The sequence below is a fragment of the Melampsora larici-populina genome, assembly GCF_000204055.1.
Source record: "Melampsora larici-populina 98AG31 unplaced genomic scaffold MELLAscaffold_16, whole genome shotgun sequence".
NCBI classification, from domain to species: Eukaryota; Fungi; Basidiomycota; class Pucciniomycetes; order Pucciniales; family Melampsoraceae; genus Melampsora; species Melampsora laricis-populina.
Window position 1 is genome coordinate 374,348 of NW_006768780.1, and position 21,497 is coordinate 395,844.

Consider the following 21,497-nt stretch of genomic DNA (forward strand, 5'->3'; position numbering starts at 1 on the left):
AACTGTACTGTAGGGAATTACGGCTGTGGAAGGGATTTTTTTATACCTCAAACACTGCCCTAACTGATCTGTGCGAAGCTCCGTACGGTACAAATTAACGGCACGGCTGTGGATGCTCTTAGCCCACGGGATAACGGGGAGCCCCGCGGACAGGATTGGGGGTTTTATGCATTTGCGCCGGCGCCCCGAGGATTCGAGGTCCGGAGACCCCTTGGAGTGTCGGGCTCGAGGCTCAGCCTGACCAAGCACATCACAAAATCCTAAAATAACTGAATTATTCACAAAGCTCAACAACAATTTCACTCTAAATCCGACCAAAAGACTTTGAGATGCATTTCGAAACTCTTTGTGTGTGCAAGTTGAAGTGCTACAAGGACATTGACATGGTGAAATGGGAGCTTGGACATTTGCTATACAAACACGTGGTCAACCACCTTCCGACCAATCATCAGGCTTCAGGGCTCGGGTACATCGAACTTTCGTATTCTGGCTGATAATTATCAGACCTGGCCTGACAAATTCAAGTACAAGCATCGTACAGCCCTAGCTCCATGCTTGTATGCACATGTCGTTGTAACCACAAGTTCACCATCCACGGTCACACGTGATCCACTGCGGTCCACGTGACCAGGACTCCTCCCACTTCCATGGGTTATCACGCCACCCTCAGGCCTGTGATCAAATCAGGTACCGTGTGGGTATTGTGGGTATGTACCGCGTGGGCACGCCTGCCCTTCCACCCACCCCCTACCACCTCAACAAGTCACAAACACCACTTTCGATCAAGGCCACAGGCAACACCACCATCACCCTCCATCGGCATCTCGGCCTATTCTTTTCACAGGCCAACATGCTACTCTCCGAGTTTGCTATTCGACTCAATGAACAGCACCCTAATCTAGCAGCCCATCTGACCATCACCGACCTTGTTAAATTTGTTAATCTTGCCAGTGAGGTGTATGACCGCGCTGACGAAGCATTGATGTTGACATCTAGTGACACCCGGATGCTTCCATTTATGAGGCTTGCCTTACAGCTGGCAATCGACGAAGGCGACTATGAATCATTATGGACTCTTTCGTTTCCCTCGATTCCATTTGCTCACATCAATCCCGCCAACATGATACGCCTACACGGCCTCAATGAGGACCTCAAAAAGAACAAAGTTTACGAGGTTTACCTCACCCCCCCCACCCATACCTGCTTAGTTTGTGATCAATCTTCCGGACGACAACTCCGACAACGGCCTCGAATCGATGGTTACATGTATGACCTCGATGGTATCCACTCGGCCGAGTTCCACACATGGGCCTGTTTAGGTATGTTTTAACGCTTGGACACATGGTAATATACTTTCACATATTCAGCTACTGACCAGATGGCACTTGAATGATTTGTTTCAGATTGTAATACCTACTACCGGCCATCATATTACAAAACAAAAAACAAGCAGAGAGTTTACTATTCAAAAGCTCAGGGCGCCGATCCGCATCATTTTCAAGTTCACTGCCACTTTGCAATGACTCACCGACTTGCGATGTCCTTTCGCCAATCTCAGATGTTAGCACAGTGAGTCCTACATGTTTCTCACATACAATTTTCAAGAATGTAGCTGACACACCCTTCTGTCCAAAGCATATCTAACTTCAATCTCGTCAATTTATACAACCTCACGCATTTCAAGGACCAGCAAGTGCCGACCCACTTTGGCGATCAATCTAGCCCGAAGATATCACAAGAGGTCGCTCGCGATGCCGTCGACGTCTTCAGTTTGCTACGACGTTGCGAGCAACGCGGATATGTCCTTCACGTCAGCGCTGAGGGAAAAGATGCCGACCGGTTCCTACCTGCGATGGTTCGAGAACTTTACCACATCGCGAATCATGGTTCATCTTACCGCGACCATTTCTGCTCTCTGTGTGTCCGCGCTTGCAACATTGAACATGGAGGAAAACAAGCCGTTAAAAGTGAGTGTGGCCCAATTATTTATGTTGTGCTCCGTATTTTCAATGGACTTATGACCGATTTTTCTCAGTCATCCGAGCTGTGGTCACGGATGGACTTACGATAGGTCACTGGCGCTGCACTGCGTCTTCTGCGCAGCTTCAGGTGCTTGCTCATCGCGCTGGTGCGCCTCCTCCCGATGGCCCATGTCTCAATGCTTTACCTAAAGTCACATCTCGATTCTGCACTGAGCATGAGGTAGCTTTAAAGGGTTGGTGTGTCGCCCAACCATGTACTGCCCTTGCAGAACCTGAATCAGAAACATGTCAAGACAAAAACCACCAAGCGGCTTGGGCTGAATTCAAAGCTTTGAAGAAAAAGAACTTTTCACTTAAATCAATGCTCAACCGCCCTGGGTCAAACCTTCCATCCGATCCATCTGTCCACCTTCATCCCGACACTGCCGAGCTAGTTGATCTCGAAAGCCTCCACCAAGCTGACGAGGCTGATCGCGAACACGAGTCCGCCCGTGATGGTGGGGAAGCCAAGCCCAAACGAGGCCCAGTCTTGAGCCGCTCCCGCACCCATAATGACCAACTCATTGTGGGTACGTGCGGCATTATATTGTCTAGGCGAACTTTCTACAATGCTGAAGCACCCAGTGCTCTGAGAGTTAGGTGTTTTTGAGGTTTCTTTTTTTTTAAACTCTTCTACTGACATATGTATTCTCCCCTTGTAGGACTACCTTGTCGAAGCGTTCCCTGATGGTCTCCCGGAGGTGATCTTTTACGATAATGCCTGCAACCTCTTAAGAGTTATACATAATGGAGACAAGGACCCCGCCCCCTTCGAACACACTGTCATCCCTGTGGACCCTTTCCACCATCGCTCTCATAAAGAGAGCGATACGTTTTGTCAAATGTATACTGACCCCAAAAAATTTCCAGACTTGCAAGAGAGTGGGTCTTGGATCTTTAATGCCTCTGCTGGGGAGTTGAGTAACATATGGTATGGTGGATTTGCATCTATGTGTCGGAACATGCAAGCTACCCGGTATGAGTTTTTTTTGGAGGAAATGGTTGAACTTCGCAACATGTGGCTGAGTGACGCGTTGGCTGCCCGGCCATCCTTGGAGTTTATTGGGATACAAAAGTTGTGATAGTTCAAAGGTAGGTCTTGATTTATATCTCTGGAAACCCTTACATGACTGACAAACACCACACCTAGTCAATTTGTAGTGATCAACGCCGGTGTGACAACGTTTTGATACTGGGTTCAACATAATCTTTTGTCACCCAACATCATTTTCTGCGAAATCATCCATCCGAGAGCTATTCATCATTGGGTTTACATTTGGTCTTAAGATCGACTCATGTTGATTTCTATCATGCTAAAACTGTGAACTCAAAATTCCATTCTATTGAAATTTGACCTCGTCATCCATCGTTGATTGTTCTCTGTGGTGAAGGCCACATGGCCTCTCATGTTTATTTCACACATCTTTTTGACACATTATATGCTTCACGCAGTTGAATCACATAACTTTGGTACTTGTTCCAATCCGTGAAGGTGAAGTGGTTTCGACATCGAGTGGCGTAGATCAATGAATTATCAATTATACCAGGACGCTACTGATAAATTGACCTCTTGCTTCCAAACGCGGTCATAATTACTAAGCTTGATGCATATGATTTAAAACAAACACCTTCGGTGTCGCCTTTTGTTAAGCAGTTCAACTAACAGGTTTGAGACAACCTTTTTTTTCTATTTGATCATCAATCAAAGTGCCTTTTATGGGTTTAGACTAATCGACTCGACACAATCATATGGAAAGCACAAAAAGCAGAACAGTTATGGTGATTCTTAGTTGGTTGCTTGTGTTATCTAAAATCGTCATAAAGGTAAGATCATCGTACCTTTGATATTGGATAACGTCCTTGTCACCTTCATAACCCATACCCTTCTTACAATCAGGAAATACGAATACCTCAAACCTAACATGTACCGGTACTTTGTCCACAAGCACCCCAATCGGGAGTGGCAAACACGCACATAGCTTGATCTTTCACCTCCAGAGCATCCTCCAACCCACAAGAGTTTACACACGCCCCCACCACAATAACCATGCATCTACGTTCACATTCCAAGGTTCGCCGATTTTCCTTGTTTTCACACTGCTTCTCCTTGCTTCAGGAACAACCGCCCTTTGCCGGATCTCTGGGCGTTTTCCGCATGCATTCAAGGCACCCGGATGTGCTTGTGAATGCATGGAGCAGGAGATTAATACGATGATGAGCTCAAGCTGACCATTTTCCTTCCACCTCCCATATTCAACAAATCTTTTTTGCAAACCGTTACAATTTTACCCAACGAACTTGTTTCTTGACTCATCGATGGGGAACAAATCGGTCCTTCCCAACCTCGGATAAGAATTCCTGTGTGTGTGATCTCGATCTTGGGTCTCTGATACCGGATCACGGTGGGTTAGTTTCTGACAAAGTCTTTGAAAGTACACTTGGGTTTAATGATTTATCTGGATTCCTCCTCTTCAAAATATTTAGGGCTTTGATGATAACAATCCGAACACTTTCGGACCTTTTCCCATTCTGAATCGCAATGTCTTCTGAATCGCAAGATCACTATTCTCATTCGCCAGATCAATCAGTTCACTTATACTGAGTAGGTCTCGCACCTTAACCGATGACACCTTAGAAAGCTTGCCTTGATATGTGATTCTTCCTCGATACGATACTCAAACTGGATGTCCTTGTTCCATTCCTATTTCATCGCAGGCAGTGTACGGTCCACCTTAGTCATCTCCTTTGGACAGCAGAAGTCGCCAATTGCCCTGTCGTGTTGTTGTACTCTGAGCTACGAACCAATGGAAGGGCATACGGCATTCTGTCTGTGAGACTATAAGAGGACTGGCGAGATCATCGAACCAGCTGAGCAGGATTACGAACCAGAATCACCTCACATCATGTAAGTTAATCGAAAACACTCTCATGATCTCATAGAAATTGCGAAACCAGTGCTTGACATGGTTTGTTGATCATGCTAGCTCTAATGGGTTGTCAACAACACCGATCCAGTGTACCCTGTTTACAACCGGCCAGCTTGTCAAAAAGTCAGTGATTTTAGCCCCATTTCACATGTATTGCCAGTGATGCCCAGTGATGAATGTTGTTCATATGTTTTAGACCTTCGTTCAGGAATAAAACTGATTTTCAACTGGATCACTTTTTACATCCAAGCTTTGTGGTCTATTTGATCATCAATTTAAGCAAAGAGAGCGTGGATTCACGTATCAAGTTTGCCGTATCGATCTTCCGTATCGATCTGTTTGTAAGTACATAGATCCGCGTCGCACTTTTTCTCTGCTCTCGCTTTCAACTAGCTGCTATCATACCTACAAGGCTGGATTTCAGGTATAGGGTTTTGGACCAATCGCTTTGCCTGTTACTCGATCACCACCATCAGACAATAAAACATTTAATGTTTGGAAGACAGTAATCTCTGCCGTGGTTATCAAAATGGGAATCTGACGGGTAGCGATTATCAGTCAGTTTCTATTTTTTCCTCACGAAGCAAGCATTGCTTGCGTCATTCTTTGACGTTGATTCTTGTGATTACATTCAATCAGGATCACATGGAGGGTATTGGCATTGATGGTGTTCTTCGCACTAGTTCGTATACATACCAGCTGATGGGTTAGTGCCCATTGCTTCCACATTGGAACGAGGATACTGCTGGTACCCATCTTTCAAACTCTTCATTGTTGATGAAACAGATCGAATCTTCAATGATTCCTCAACCCAGAGATCGGAATTCCTTTCAGTTTCTTACTTGGTGGATTATGTCCATCCATTCCAGTTTGAAATCATTCGTTTTTGGCCTATGTAGGACCTCAAGTTTGGATGTTATTATTTGATTTTCGATCTGAGCGAAAGAAAGATCGACTTTGTAGAACTAGCTCGTACAAAGTGGTTTTCAATGCTTGTCGTGCTTTACCATCTAGTGTTACACAATGGATCATCTCACTTGGGATTCCTGTCAGTATTTCCTTTGATTGATCGAAGAAATACTGCCATGTGGACATACTGAACTGGAATAACCGTTTCTTTACTAAGTATGATCGTTCACCTCGTATGGTTTTCGCTGAACGCTTCTTGCAAAAGAAATCTAATCCTGTCTTAGCGGCGGCTAATGTCTTAGCGGCGCCTAACGTTTGTGGATTGTTACTCACCTTCGTAAGTTGTCATTCCGATTTGAAAGTACAACACTTTCAATTCAGATCCTGAATTGAAAGTGTTGTATGTATGATCACTGTGATCATACATACATTTTGCTTTTATCTCCAGCTGGCGGGCTGTCAACTCTCCGACCCCAATATTCATTTCATCCTATCTTCGAGTCCACCACACCTGATCCATGTTGTTCTTTATCTTCTCTCATCATTAGGGTGGGCTCAATCTCATAAACCAGAACGCCATTGGTTAGTGACCGAATGTCAGAAACTAGCTGTGGATAGGAAGTTCAGAATCGATTTTGTTAGGGGCGACGTACATTGGTAAATGTTTTCTGCATCTGATTGTTCATTAAGCTTCATATCATAACTGATTTCAAGTTTTCGTTTTCCCCTGATATTGTCAGTGCTGCAGATTCTTGTCAATGCCTTATGATTATATCAGTGAGCCATTTGCATTTTGGATACTGAGATTCCAACACCTACCTAGCTCCACTACGAAAAGCATCCTGAAAGTGATCCTTTTGAGTATTGGCAACGTTACATATCGCATTCTCCAGATCAATATTGAATGTCTTCAATAGTCGTGTAAGGACATGGACGAAAGTCATTCCATGATCACGGTCAAAAGATGGCCGATATCAATCATGTGAACATCCTCATGATTTGGAAGGTTCATTCAACCCAGCAGAAGATCCTATCCCAAATATATATTTTTAAGCCCCTTGCAAGTTTGATATGAGTCTGAATGGCTTGGTCATTGATGTTCTTTGTGCGTTCTGATGTAGTTTTCCGAACGCACAAAGAACATCAGTTATCGTCAATGTGAGTCCCTCTTTTGTCTTGATCGATGGTAGCTTGGTCACAATATCTCGAATGTCAGCTAACAACAACGATGATGCCACTAATGATTGAATCAAATGCTCTTCAACCATGAGTGGTAGCATTCTTCGGAGTAATGGGAATAAACTCTGACAAAGGCTCCTAATCCTAATGGTGGATCAGTGAGTCTACAGTCACCCAGTCATAAATGGTAAGTGAAACTCCTTAACCTGGCCAGTCGGAGAGCCATCTTTGATGAGAAACGCTTGGATACATATACGTATCCCATTTGTACGCACCCCACACGCATGTAACATGCTCCTCCTTGAGGTAGGTAATGCAATGCCGACAATACACTTGCACTGAAAAGGTGGCCTGGCAAACATAGAGGACACACACTCAGTCAATTTGATTGGACTTGCATAGTGTCACTTGCTTTAAATGAAACGGTGTTTGGGTGATGTCCTGATGGAAATGGTGGGGGATGGTGTCAGTTAGTAAAGTGCTGGTTTGGGTGGATGTAGTAAAGTGTTGGTGTAAATTGATGTAGAAGGCTGAGAGTCTTGTACTTGATATTGATTGCAATGTACCCCCATGGATCTTTGGGTGCTAATAAGGATCACACATCTTATCTGATGAACAGATGTGTTTGAGCAACAACCACATAGCAATATTGTTTTGCAAGGAGGCCCAGAGAATTCCTAGCAAGGACCCACAACAGGACATTGATTGATTCATGTCAACTACAATGATTTGAGAGATTTGACCTTGTGGTTGAGCATGGTGACAAGGTTTTTTTGGTTACACAATGCTTCAAGTCTCAATACCACCATAGCCGGCCATGTTGAAACACAAGCTCCAAAACTAAACCCCATTGTCTCCATCTTCCCAAAACCTAGGTAGACCAAAACAATCTTTGTGGACCCAAAGATTTGACCCAAAGATTTATGTTGTGCAATTTGGTCATTTTCCCAGTTGTGACTGGGTGTAACAAACCAATTCAAAGGTCATCAACAATTGGCACTGTGGAAATGCCTTGGTAGCCCATCGACGTGCACACACCAAACAAAGGTCATTAAGGAAGGATAGAACCTTTGAACAGGTCTTTGGATCCAAAGACCATCCCTCTCCCTCTGTCCAGGTGCTCAGAAAGCAAGCCCTTTGTGAGAGTGAGACAGATATGCAGGTATGAGGTGCTTTGCGCACACTGAGTTCAACAAAATGTTATTCCTTTTGTTTCAAATCTTGTTGTGTGTGCACGTCGACATGCTACAAGGAATTTTACATGGGGTGGAAAACTTCGATTTGAATCTCAGAACAAGGAAGAGCTTACTTGTCATCATGAAAAGGGCACAGGGGAAATGGGATGCCACCCCAGGCCCAGGGACGCTCAACATAAATAAACCATGGTCAGTAATCATCAAGAGTAATCATGAATGAAAAGACAGGGTTTTCAGAAGCTTACCAATCTTTGTCAACCTGGTGGTATCCTCCTGTTTGTTGTATTTTCTTTTACCAGCGGGATTATTGCAAGTTCCCTCTTGGCCCACACTGATGGGTCCAAAGTCTTCACTCTGATCATACTTTGATGAATACATCTGTTTCCTTCTGACCTACCTACCTCATATGCTGACATCAAGTAAGTTTTGATGTTCTGAACATAGTTTGATGAATAAATCTGTTTATTTCTTACATAATTACTAGCATCAAGCACTGAGCAAGATTCTGCATATGTTGCACCAGGTACAATGTAGTGTCACACAAACCGCTTGTGTTGTTTGGTGCCAAAGTTTCATTCTACATACAATGCTTAGTGGTCGTGACTTCATAAACTGTGAAGGTGTAACATATACTTTCTGCAGCCATATACTTTCTGCAGCCCGGTTATGCTAGTATCTAAGGGGTGAGAAGAAAATTATTGAACAAAAACATTGACTGGACGTTTTTGTTCAATAGCCTCTTATCAAATTCATTGATTGGAATGAGAGGGTGAGGGGACATCCATCACTTTGTAGATGGGTTACATACCAAAATGTGAACCACTGACTGGTCACAGGTCACAGCCAACAGCTACAGTACCAGTACCTATTACCGTACTTGATCTCAGCTGGGGTACCAGGCACTGCAAAAATGCAGTACCCAACTCCTTGTCAGTTACGGCACTGCGGTTGGAGGTATGATACCAATACAGTAACTGCTGCTAACCCTTCCCTTGATGAACCAACAGATACATCAAAATACATGTGGCTATAGTGCAGTGGAATATGCTTGACCAAGAAAAAATTTGAAGAGTGCTTCCTGGTTCACTTCCTGTATCAAGTGCATGATTCCAATGATTTGGAATACTGATGCCCTGGCTTGTCACCGCCCCACTACACACTCATTGCTGTTTCTCTGGCCTCATCGAAAGCATCTGCATAACTCAAAGTGTCCCCAAAAAAAATTGGTATTGTTACATTTTGGCCATTTGGATCTTGATGATTTTGATAATGTTGTACCACTATAAGCTAAGCCTTTCCTTTAGATATTGGTAAGCCTTTGATTTTGACTTGTACCACTATAGGCCTCCTCTTCATGGTGTACCACCATAAGCTTTGATTTTCCTCATGGTGTCCACTTTAAGCCTTTCATTCTGATAATGTAAGCAGAGCATTTGATTTTGTGGGTGAAGTTGTACACTATAAACCTTTGCTGCTGTGTACATAACTCCAATAAAATAATTCAATAAGACCAAGTGTCAAATGAATTGTGTCACTTTCAGTGCTGATAGCTTTGTAAATATAACCATGACAATGATATTAAACCAAGATATCACACCATCCACATCATGTCAATTCCAGACACAGTGCCAGAATTTAATTGCACCATTGACTCATTGGCTTCATTTATCTTAATGATCAAATGAATTGATTGATGATGCCGTCTCCCTTTTTCTTCTTTTGTATACCCAAGCAAAGGGTCAAACATGCAATATTTACACCTTCTTGCATGAGAAGAATCAAGTAGGCTTACATTCAAACAAGCTACAAAAGCTTTGTAGCTTGTTTGAATGTTTCTTTCTTCATGTGTGCAATTTGACCAGGCACTTACAAAGGAGCATGGTCCCTGCTTGTTTTTGTGAAATCTGACTTCAATTATTACACATTCAATGTAATACTTGTAGTTAAATCTATCAGTGGAAAAAATGCATTGGAGGTCGCAAAAAACACTTTCAGGGAGGTAACTGCACGCCAAATATGTACAATCAAAAAACAAAAAGTCTATCAAGTACAAAAATAAGGGAAATGCATAAGATCTGGAATAGGGCAACAGATTCTTTGAGGATAGCCATGGATCATCAGGTCCATGTTCCATGTACCATCACTCAATTTCTGATCATGATCATGACCCATCCACTGAATAGAAAGGTGGTGGTGGGGTCAAACCTACATCATCGCATAAACTGTCACAAACGTGAGTTGATGTGAATAGTTGCAGTCCACTCGTTGAAGGGTTTTGGAGAAACCATGGACGCCTATTAAAGGAGGGAAATGCAAATCAATTTGGTCAAGGCAAATTTCAGAGAACCAACGACGATATCCCTGAGATGAATTACTTACGCTTGATCCATGATGGCAACCTCAGTGATGATACCATCAGATCCATGGAACCCACAGAGCAGCGCCTTTCGGTGGTGAAATTCGTATGTCCAGTGGGTGAAGCAGTGCAAAAGACGGCCCAGAAAAGTTTCTGTACGATTCCAAGGGCGGAACTCGCAATCAGAGGTGATGTATGCCGGATGCTCTTCAAGTGGTTCACGCAGGTTGAACCAATCATTTCCCTGCTTCATCACTACATTTTGAACAATCTGAAGCAAACCATGATGACGAAAAACAAAGGGGACAGTTAGTTAGTTTATCAGTCATGCAGAAGAGGCTTGCGTAACGTCTCACCCGCAAACCATCCAAAATGCTTTCTTCTACTGTACTCAAGCATACCCGTTTTTGAACGACAAGCTTGAATTCTTGTAGGAGGCAATCGGCGTGGATAAGCATCTGGGCGAAGAGTAGGTGATTGAATATGTCATTTTTTGATGATGGCAAGGCAACAGCATCTAGATGCTGTATCTTTGCATCACGTTGATACAAGATTGCTGGGTAAGTTGTTCGACCGTCCAAACGGGAATCGTTGTAGTATTCAGTTTGGTTGACATCAACATTGACATTGCCACTACGGAAACCCCACTTGTAGCTGTCGACATCTTGAACCGGCTCCCCATCGCGTGGGACTAAGGCAAAAACCACATCGTGAGAGTCATTGTCTGGTTGATCATAAGGTAGAGCATTCCAGCCAAGGGCCTCGGAGTTTGCAATATTTGATGCGTGGTAAGCTGAGAAAAAAGGTGAGTGAGCAAAGTCGGTAAGGTTCAAAAAGATCAGGTCAACTAGACAAACCACCAAAGCCTAATTTCTTATATAGATTCATTGGTTGGGCGGGAAATCTTGATGAGGTAATTCGAGTGCAAGTTGAGTCAGTCCTAGATGCCGCCAAAAACAATCAATAGTTGACTAAGAGGTAAACTGAGATAGAGATATATAGATAGAGACGGAACACCCTGAAAAAACAAACGACGTCCAGGTTTTATCATGAGCGTGAATTTTTTGTGGGTACCTATCATCCAATGTGAGTCTGTAGTGGAATGATTCTCAGGGTTGCTTGGGGCTGCGAGGTTGGACAAAGTGTGCAATGCAGTGTTGCGTAAGGTAACGAAAAAAAAACTGTTTTCGATTACCCAAGGAATACAAATGAAAAAATGAGATCATATGAGTGACAAACAGGCCAAGCCAAAAAACTTTGTTAGTTGATCACAAAGGGAAAAAACATTATGTTGCACCCTCACAAAGACACGTAACAAGGCAGTAACAACGGTTGCAGTCATGAATATCAGGAATATTCCGAGATTGGGATACCCAACTGAAACCCTTCTGTTGGCCATGGCAGTCGTTGCGTGCTGGAATGGTTTTGTAAAAACCAACTTGCACTGATTAGACAATAGGCCAAAGGAAAAAGTGTGAGCTGAGGTTTTTGGCGTTTCAGAATTTCCTGTGAGTTTTTGGGTAGGCGAGGTGTGGAATTGCTTTTGAATCACTTGCCACGAGGACCCTTTATGCCACGCTTGCGCGCTGCAGAGACTACGGGTGCCTTTAGCCGACAGACTTCATTGAACTCGGCCTGAAAATTTCGCCGCGCTCGACTGACAGTGACATTATGCTGGTTGATCTCACCAACATCTGGCCAGCTCTTAAGCCAATTCATCATTCGGTCGTATCCGGTTTTTTTGACCCAGGCGAAATAGTGGTAAGCTGTGGGCACTTCCAACTCGTGTGTATTTCCAAAAAAAACGATCCACTGGGGGATTCGAGTGCCACGACGGGGGGCGGACTGGTACCAATCAAGAACAGAAGAAAACAATACATCCTCCCCTGGCCACTCTCGTAATAATGTGGTCGATACTGGTCCCCCTTCAATGTTGTTATTTAAGGGGGGCTTTACATCAATCTGGCCAAAACAGGTGTGATGTCGGTCAATATGACAAAGCTGATGTAGAATTAGGTGTTCGCATACCTCTTGTTCATCACTAGCTAAAGGTGAGATGATTTCGCTTTCAGGGGTGGAAGGGTGGCCTTGTTGTTGACCTGCTGATGATGAGGATGGCTGTGGGGACAGCCGATTCGGTGGGGTTTCTGAGTGTGAGTTGGAGTTTAAGTCCAAGTCCGAGTCCGAATCCGAAAGAAAACATATCGGGTCCAAGTAAGACCCATAAATGTTTTGCGACGATGTTTGATAGGCCAAGGCTTGATTAATGTTTGATTCTTTTTTGACAATGGTTGCAGTTGTACCACTTGATACCTTTGGATATTTAGGTACAACCGGTTTCCCCATACCAAGTCCTTCTAACACGTCCTGAAGCTCTTGAGTGAGGGCCACACGTTGGCTGGGGACACAGATAACTAGGTTTCGACACGTTTGGATGTATCTATGTTCCAGTGTCACTGGAACCTCGCGCTACAGGAGGATTTAGAGAATAAGTGTGAAGTTAGTGTGCGCTTACAACCATATACTAGATCACCCTACATACCCAATTTTTGATCTCTTCGTCCCAGATGAGCAGGCTGCCATCCCACAGTGCACCAGCAGCCTCTTTGGCCTGGCGTAGAAGTGATGGACATTCATCCAAAGTGGCGAGTGGCCAAGTTGGAAATATGTGCGAGATAACGGGCGTACGTGGTTCCTGAAAATAAAGTCCACATCAGCCCATCAAGAAAATTTGAAAGGGAATTTGAATACATCGTACGTTTGTAACTAGATGAAGGCTTATCACCTTATGTTCGTTGGCTGAAGGTTTTGATGCCCGCATCAAAGCGTCTGCTTGGGACTGTCGAGCTCTACGGAGCACCAAGGAACCGTCATCATCGAGGATGGTTCCTACGCGGTGGATGCTTTGAGAGCACTGGGGGATCAGCCGGGGTCGCTTTGCATTAGGTAATTCGGCAGGAGGGGACATATGATGGTGTGCAGGTGCAGTCGTAGGCAATTCGGCAGGATGGGCAAGATGATTGCGAGCGGGGGGGGTAGTAGCTTGGCCGGCAAGTGCGGCAGTAGTGGTGGCGGGTTTTGGTCGATGGACATAGCAGCTTCCAGGTGTGCCATACGCAACACAGCACTGGCAAGAGGGTGAAGACAAGAACAGAAGTATTGTTAGATTGGATAATCTAACAATTGAAAAGAATAACAACTCACCGATTTGCAATACTGTAATGTACATCCAATATGTCCCCATTTTTTATGTTTCCCTGAGGTTGGCCCTTCGGCTGAGCGAGCACATTCGATAGAGGGGGGACCACGTTTGGGATGCGTTGTAGTTGAGGTTGTTGCTGCATTGGTCTTTTTGCTGGGCTTCGCAGGCACAACAGCGCCCTGAAGGTTCACGGGGGGGCCATGAGCGGAAGCGTCGAAGGGGATGGGGTATTTGTGACCAGCGTTGATCAACGCAAGCTCGTGATTGAGCTGATTGAGCTTAAAAGTTCGGTAGTAATGCTTTGGCACTGTTTCACACTGATAAGCCAAGTCAGAACTTAATCATCAGCATTGCGTAAAAAATATAGTGAAGAAGGGAATATGGTCTTACCTTGACTTTGATGTAGTCCTCGCCACCAAAAAAATACACTAGCGACCGATTGTTTGAAGGTGGACAGCTTGGACACGACAGACCGACCTGCACTCCAAGGCCCGGGCTGGGTAGAGGTAGATTGTCGTGCGGTGGCACTCGTCGATATGTTTTGCCGATGTAGGGGCTGTCCGGCATGTTGGAGTGGATGGGAGTCCTGAATAAGGATGCCTGGCGTATGATGGTGATGGTGACATTTTTATAGCAAAGATATACTGGCGATTGAATTTTTTTTTCGTGTTTCATCTATGAAAAAAGTCGAGGTGACGAAGTTGGCGAAAGTGCAAAAAAAAACCGTGTGGCTGTCACAGCTATGGTTTGGGAGAGGTGCAAGACTGGAGGCACACGGGGCGTGAAGGCCCTGTGCGCAGCAGGTATCCGTTCGGGACACTGGGTAAACGGGTATGCCTATACCCAGCGATGTCTATAGAGGGGGCTGTATTATCACATGATAATTATCATGTGATAATTATCAGAAGGAATCCGAAAGTCCGATGCTCCCCAGGGCTCAAGGGTTGAAACCAAATCTTCGCCCCGACGCGTTTGATCCTTGCGCATATATCGAATGTATCTCTCGGAGACGTTTTGTAAGCAGTAGCAATCATCTACCGTTGCAACTTATCATTCTATCTTGTCAAGCTGCTCGTCGTATTTAGATATTCGCTTCTCGAAGCCAATCGTTCCCGCCTGAAAACTATCCTGTCTTATCAAAGCATGAAGCTATGAGAGTTTTGCGTCTTGCAGTAGGTTTTGTTTGCACTGCGACCATACGCGCAATTGCGCCGATCGATCCGAGATTGAACACGGACTATCGAGTCAGTCTTTATGCTTGACTTCTCTCTCTGAGGAGATGTAAAATTCATTGACGCTAAATTGCGCTACTGATCTCGTAGCCCGGATGGACGATTACACCACAAATCATTCAAGGTGATGATTATCTCAAGTTCAGTCAGAATTTCTCAGCTTTGAAGTCGCATTCCCATAATATAAAAAACGCTGATAATAACTTCAATGGCTTTAGAAACATATACATTCGTTCCAATTTGATCGAAGATCCAAAAGAAAGCGGAGTCAGGTTAGAGCTGGCGATCACATTACTGGACTCGGTGTCCTGTGCACCTCTCGAAAACGCTTTAGTCGAGATTTGGAGTGAGTTTTTTGCAGGGCTTGAACCATGGTGACTCCTTGCTTGTGATTCGAAAGGTCATTGAAGGATAAAATATCAGGTCCAGACCCCCATGGAGTCTATCCTGAGGAAAAAGCTGATCCCCAAGATTGTAGAAACTCCTCTTCTCGAAGAGGAGCGATCGAAACAAGTTTGTTATTTCCATTAATACCTGTGAATTCCAAGAGTGTCTGAAAGGTTCTTCTCTATCTAGATCCAGAGGGTGTGGCTAGTTTTGTCACCATTTTTCCTGGCTCGCAGGGTAAGGATCATCGACAAGTGTTTTCTCATCCACATCACACAATCCGCTAATACCCACATCAATTCATTGACGAACAGGGGGAAGACCGCCACATGTAAATGCCCGTAAGTCTTGAATCTGCTTTCAAACTGAATGTGGATGTCAACTCGATCTGTATCTCAACATCCAAGTCATTCGCACCGATTGGTTTGAGCACAATCTTAACCGTACCCTCGACTCGGACGCAAGCTGGGCAGTCGCCTCAGTTGGTCAGATATTTTTTCCCGACCGCATCAATTCCCAGGTTCTCAACCAGTCAGACTATCAGACATCATTTGGTACGTTTTCTCTTCAACAGAGTTTGGAAACCTACAATATGGTTGATTTACTGGACCACATGCGATCAGGCGGTGTAGTCTCAAACTCTAATGATCCAATCTTCAAAGCTCAATCAGAGGTGTGGCAAGCGCAAGCTGGCATGATTTCGACAGACATCAAATATGGCATTCGGTTCGTCTTGCTACGCATTAGTCATATTATCTACCCTCACAAGCTAAATCTTTCGTCTTTCTAGTGCTCAAATTACCTTACCGATCACAAGTAACCCCCCAACGTCACTTAAACTCGCTCCGGCTCCTTATCTTTGTAGCAATCCCGATACAGACAGATCTCAGTCATTCACTTCATGTTCATCTAAGCTTTCAGCATTCCAAAATCTCAATATTGGATTTGCAACCATTTTTCTTGTTATACTGATCATGCCATTTACCTTATCCTGATTCACCTACTTTTCTACATCATATCGCCTTTCAACTTGGCGCAAGTGTTATTTTGATTGTATTTTCAACATCCAGGAATCGTTCTGCACTCACGTCGTCGGGCTCTTTTATAGCATGTAAAACCCTTCTTTTTCGCGCAGCCTCGTCCAATTTTTTTTATTGTTTGTTCATTTGATACATGCATGTGGTCCATGAAATTATTACTGAATGTCGTTGTTGTCATCTTCAACACTAATGATGAGGGTATATGGATATCTAATTATTGTCACTACCCTCGAAGGTGAACATCTTTGTGCTTAGAGATGGATCACATTCTGAGCAATTCCTTGGACGCGGCGCATATTAGGTCGCTAAGAGCAGATTTTTTTTGTAAACCCTCTGTGCACTCGTCGGGGTTGCTATAAGTCTCGGTAGCGATTTGCACAATTTTTCCAAGTGCTTTTCTGATTTACTGCATCATACTCTCTATGCGAGTTGAGGATGATGAGCTTGGTTTGCCTTGTAAGTCGGCCATCTAGTCTGAGCAAGGATGTATGTATGTATGATGTCTTTGGGATGGCATTTGATGACGGACAGGGCTTTCTTATACGAAAAAAGCTTGTAAAATGATTTATTCATGATCTATCATCTTTCATCCTCGATCTCTCACGAGTCTGGATTTGTATCAGCCATACCCGGTATGCGTAAAGGAGTCGGTCCCGGGTATAGATAAACAGCGCATACAATGGCCATTTTTTTTTAAAAAAAATGGTCAACTTTATCTGACAATCGATATCATGAAGCTCGTTGAACGTCGTCTCAAGACTCAAACTCAAAGCACCTTGAAGCCGAATGTGGCATTTCCAGGCTTTTCCCCTACCATAACGGGATGATACGGCAGACAGGCAAACTCGATAAGTATGATGATACTTATCAATACCTGCACGGAACAGTTCCAACCCAACTCTGCTTTAATTCACACTCCACAAAACATCATCGTGTTTGCACGAGGCTTCAGAAAAGTTGAAGTCCGGGATTCATCCTACTCTCGACGAAGCACAACCGCTTCTTACTTCCTACCCCACGCACGCTTCCTGGCGATTGCCAGTCAGTAGAAAAACTGATAGGTTTCAGGGACTAACTGAAGGTTGACCGTATACCGTTTGACACCCTGCGGTGTGAGACATAACTGACCTCTGCGGTAAAAAAAACTGAATCCCCGACTGTATCTGTCAGAACAAGAGCATTTTGCTTCAGCTCCTCGCTCACACAAAACAAACCTGTTCTCGCAGCTTTATGCATGCCTCAGCTGATTGCCTGCAAGACGCAGTCAGCTCGCCTCCGGGCTGTTCCTTGAGTATTCACGCTTTTATATATCCACCCCACACTCGGTACAGAACGATAGTCGACTAGCTTAAACCTTATATAATCCGGAAGTTATATCATACTCCTCTGCAAGCCAGCCAGACACTCATTAGAAAGACGCCATCTACCAGCAAAACTGATGCATCTTCTTTTACATCTAAGCTCATAGTCATAGTATGTTGTTTTGGATCGAGAGTCACTACCACCTCAGCTACTGGCTCATCATTCTGCATGGAATTCACGTCAGTCTAAGTGACTCACCTATCCGCACATCTGCTGCCGCTGTGGCACCAGATGCTCAGAATTCATCTACACCGCTTCACCAATCTGGCAAGAATAATATGACACTTCAAGACCCATGTGCAAAGCTTCCGCTTACACCTGATCTATGGGAGCAACTGGGACTTGACGAATACCTGAGGACATATCCATCCGGAAATAATCTGACATTGGAGGTAATGATCTCATCGCTCAAGATCAGGAATTCTACTCTATTCATCAAGCGATTTTTTTTTGGCTAAACAGGAATACGCCGAGAAGGTCGGGGCGACAAATTTTGTGTGCGGAATAGGAAAGACGTGCAACGCAAACCAGGTGAGTCTTTTGTCGAACCCCCGTTCGTCTCCGTCTCCGTTGATGCGCAATTTTTACTCAAGACCGATCAGTGTTGATGCCTTCTTTGGTGATTTGATTGATAGATCTGCATGCCTGTTCGTGCTCCAGATTGGTACATACTTGTTGCCGTTCAGAACTGGAATCAATTTTCTAACATGATGTATGATGCAACTGGTTATGCTATATCTATCCTTCAGGGTAATATCCAGCTATCGATATGTTCATCTTCGTACCCCTTGCATTCACATCCTGAGGTTGTGTGATGATTGACTTGATATTTCCCCCATACTTTAGGACTAGTTACTTCCATTGTAAGTGTCTTGGTTTTACATTCTACGTCTTTCTTCGATGATGCTCTCTATTAATTTAGCTATAACTCCTCAATTAATTAGGTTAGCGATATTGTTCCCCATGAATCCGACAGTCTTGCTATCGAATCGACCCTTCTCGGGCTGGTAGCTGGTCTTTGCGGAGCTATACCGGGTTTCTTATACCCAGAAGGGCTTGCGTTCTTTGGTGCAAAGATATGGCCTTTTGTACAGGGTGGAACAGGCCTTATTTGTGGTATGGCGTGGACATACCACAACATCTATGCAAATCTACCCTCAGACGAATTTTCAAAGGTGAGAAAAAAGTTAACATTGCATTACTTCTTAATCCTATCACTTCCACCGCACTGCCAAGAGATGATACTGACGGCGCCCGATCTCAAAATAAGACCACCGACATCAGCTACCTTCTGTCAAAAGCCCAAGCTTCCACACAGGGGACCATCTCCAACGGAACAGCGTCAGCACTACGTCAAGGAATCAGTTCAACAGATGGACTGTATGGAGCTCTGAAGGATGGTATCTTTCTCAATAATCACTTCTCGGCCGATGAGTTGGCAGAGGGCGACCTTCAGGCTGCTATATCTCACGTTGCTGGAGTTCGTTTGCTCGCAGCGATCTGGAAGGCAAAGGTTAGCCCCTCTTAAACCACGCTATTCTAATATCTTACTGTCCCCGAAACTATGACTCAATTCACGCGGGTCAAGTTTTTGAGATAGAGGTCTGTTACTGACTTCTACAAATTCTTTCGGAATTGGGCGTCATCGGAAGAAATTCTTCATTGTCCGTGGAAGTGTAAGTTCCAATGATAACATAAGGACGCTTAAAAGTATTTTCACATCCTGCAAATTCCATGCGGATTCATATGTTTAGGGTTTTGATACCTTGTAGCCTGAAATGGCAAAGTGGAACCACCGTACTAAGATAAATTTCAATTCCGAATTCGCTGCTAGGATCCTTGTACCAAAGGAGGACCCAATGGATCCAATGAAGGTGATCATGTCTTATCATACTGCGATCCTGATGGAATGTGCGTATGATTCAGATTGTGATCTACTGCAGCGAAACAAATGTGATTTTCTCCGAACTAAAAGTTAAACTCGATCTTTCGACAGCATGATGAACATTGTGCGATCAGATAAGGGTGACCTCGTAACTGAATTCCCGTGGGCATATCTTGTGTCAGCAAAATACAACATCACCACCGAATACGTCGTGAACCATTCTTGGAAGTGTCAACAAAAATACCTTACTTATGCATATGATCCGTATCAAAATAGGTGAATTAGTCATTTTTCAGTTCATCCATCGCCATACTTCTAGGCTTTGTTCGTTTGTACCGTTTGGGCTGATCGTTTGATATATTTGAATTGACTTGAACATCCTGGACTGACAGTATATTACCAGCTGATGCAAATGCGGAGTGCATCGTGAGTCTGGCCGTATGTGATCTTGAACCAGAAGGTCTGTCGACAATGTGTTACTGTTCACTATGATGATTCTCAAAATGAATTTCAAGTCATGTAAAGAGATTGATGGTGAAAACTTTGTTATTCTCTGTGATGAACATATAAATGCTGCTTAGACATGCGAAAACGTGTCAAGAAGGATGGGATTTTATCAGCTTGCCGGGATGTCGCCAAAGTGCCACGCATATGATAACCTCCTGGACCTATCTCGAGTGCCATCATCACAAATGGCCGACAAACGCAAAAATTCTGGGTGTGTCGATCAAATTCCGTCCAATTTAGGGAACGGTGCATTGCAGATGTATTTCACATTATCCTCAGAACTGCTTATCGGAGTCTTGAGGGTCTCCAGACAACCCACCTATGGTGGATATTGGTCAATGAACCACCTGTGTTCTCCTTGTGTTCAATTATCATTGCAGCTTGATGCTATATGCTTTTATTTATTTAAGACAATGATGTGAAGATTCGACATGTAAATAGAGAAGACTGTTATGTATAAGGGTACTCAAAGTGAGTATGTGGTGCTACATATGTGGCACCACATACTTTTCAGATTTCATTTTTGACCTGGAAAATACCATAACGAGTTAAAGAATAGCACATATTGACTTATATTTGGCAAATTGTGTGAGTAAAAATGTCAGTTTAGGTTATTTTGCCGTTCAAAAACAAAATTTGAAAGTATGTGGTGCCACATATGTAGCACCACAAACTTGCTTTGAGTACCCTTTATGTATGAGCCTTGTGAATATACCACCACCATTTTGCTGCATTCTATCATGAGCTGTCTTGGAGTTAGTCATATATCATCAATGAAAGTAAACCCTTGACTAACTATAGGAAACTTAGATCCCTGACCAATCAGACAACCGTGATCAGTAAAATAACCTACAATGATCAAAGAGAGTCTGTATAGAGATTTGGAATGATTAGGAGGTGTAGAAGAAAAAGTTGATAGATGAAAGAAGAAGAAAACACCGAAGATTTTTCTTGAGACAAGATTGATATACTGAAGCTAGCCATACATCTCATGGTTAGGTCTAGTGCATTGTAAAACAGGGTTGTGAGTAATTAAGGACAAATCATCAGTTTATGCTATTATTTTGTAGGCACACATTAGAAAACAAATAGTCAAAACTAAGAAAAGTCAAAAGGATAATTCTCAAAACACAACATGGACACCTTGGAGCTAAAATTTTAGCAACTGGATTATTTTTTACCAATTTAACTCATGTACTCACCCCATATTTGACTGCTGTACCAGAAGTTGTCTTGGACAGGCTTGCATCTGTACCCCTTGTGTGCTCCTGCTCTCTTGTGAGCTAAAATACAT

General features: G+C 43.7%; 7 protein-coding genes across 7 annotated transcripts; 5 read left to right on the plus strand and 2 right to left on the minus strand.

Annotated features, from left to right (window-relative positions):
* Positions 1–709: 709 nt before the first annotated feature.
* Positions 710–1,971, plus strand: MELLADRAFT_85929 (uncharacterized protein; the record flags this gene model as incomplete). The annotated part of the gene is made up of 4 exons (XM_007409424.1): positions 710–1,319; positions 1,404–1,569; positions 1,636–1,855; positions 1,969–1,971. The coding sequence occupies 4 exons, from the start codon at positions 710–712 to the stop codon at positions 1,969–1,971; spliced, it is 999 nt and encodes a 332-aa protein (XP_007409486.1).
* Positions 1,972–2,248: 277 nt separating this feature from the next.
* Positions 2,249–3,382, plus strand: MELLADRAFT_71752 (uncharacterized protein; the record flags this gene model as incomplete). The annotated part of the gene is made up of 3 exons (XM_007409425.1): positions 2,249–2,616; positions 2,684–3,113; positions 3,172–3,382. The coding sequence occupies 2 exons, from the start codon at positions 2,344–2,346 to the stop codon at positions 3,101–3,103; spliced, it is 693 nt and encodes a 230-aa protein (XP_007409487.1).
* Positions 3,383–4,998: 1,616 nt separating this feature from the next.
* Positions 4,999–7,105, plus strand: MELLADRAFT_106045 (uncharacterized protein; the record flags this gene model as incomplete). The annotated part of the gene is made up of 7 exons (XM_007409426.1): positions 4,999–5,063; positions 5,199–5,289; positions 5,588–5,654; positions 5,848–5,996; positions 6,075–6,194; positions 6,306–6,514; positions 6,979–7,105. The coding sequence occupies 7 exons, from the start codon at positions 4,999–5,001 to the stop codon at positions 7,103–7,105; spliced, it is 828 nt and encodes a 275-aa protein (XP_007409488.1).
* A 2,921-nt stretch (positions 7,106–10,026) lies between these two features.
* Positions 10,027–11,476, minus strand: MELLADRAFT_62771 (uncharacterized protein; the record flags this gene model as incomplete). Its single annotated transcript, XM_007409616.1, has 5 exons — positions 10,027–10,035; positions 10,103–10,235; positions 10,612–10,859; positions 10,990–11,381; positions 11,446–11,476. The coding sequence occupies 5 exons, from the start codon at positions 11,474–11,476 to the stop codon at positions 10,027–10,029; spliced, it is 813 nt and encodes a 270-aa protein (XP_007409678.1).
* Positions 11,477–12,136: 660 nt separating this feature from the next.
* On the minus strand, positions 12,137–14,357 carry MELLADRAFT_62772 (uncharacterized protein; the record flags this gene model as incomplete). Its single annotated transcript, XM_007409615.1, has 6 exons — positions 12,137–12,589; positions 12,617–13,057; positions 13,131–13,283; positions 13,374–13,715; positions 13,793–14,107; positions 14,181–14,357. 6 exons carry the CDS (start codon positions 14,355–14,357, stop codon positions 12,137–12,139), a joined length of 1,881 nt encoding a protein of 626 aa, XP_007409677.1.
* A 584-nt stretch (positions 14,358–14,941) lies between these two features.
* MELLADRAFT_85932 (uncharacterized protein) lies at positions 14,942–16,182 on the plus strand (the record flags this gene model as incomplete). Its single annotated transcript, XM_007409427.1, has 8 exons — positions 14,942–15,034; positions 15,113–15,162; positions 15,241–15,368; positions 15,446–15,535; positions 15,599–15,646; positions 15,724–15,750; positions 15,817–16,135; positions 16,179–16,182. 8 exons carry the CDS (start codon positions 14,942–14,944, stop codon positions 16,180–16,182), a joined length of 759 nt encoding a protein of 252 aa, XP_007409489.1.
* A 1,907-nt stretch (positions 16,183–18,089) lies between these two features.
* On the plus strand, positions 18,090–19,790 carry MELLADRAFT_85933 (uncharacterized protein; the record flags this gene model as incomplete). Its single annotated transcript, XM_007409428.1, has 9 exons — positions 18,090–18,203; positions 18,274–18,342; positions 18,447–18,561; positions 18,658–18,674; positions 18,756–18,997; positions 19,048–19,324; positions 19,408–19,413; positions 19,464–19,487; positions 19,584–19,790. The coding sequence occupies 9 exons, from the start codon at positions 18,090–18,092 to the stop codon at positions 19,788–19,790; spliced, it is 1,071 nt and encodes a 356-aa protein (XP_007409490.1).
* Positions 19,791–21,497: the final 1,707 nt, after the last annotated feature.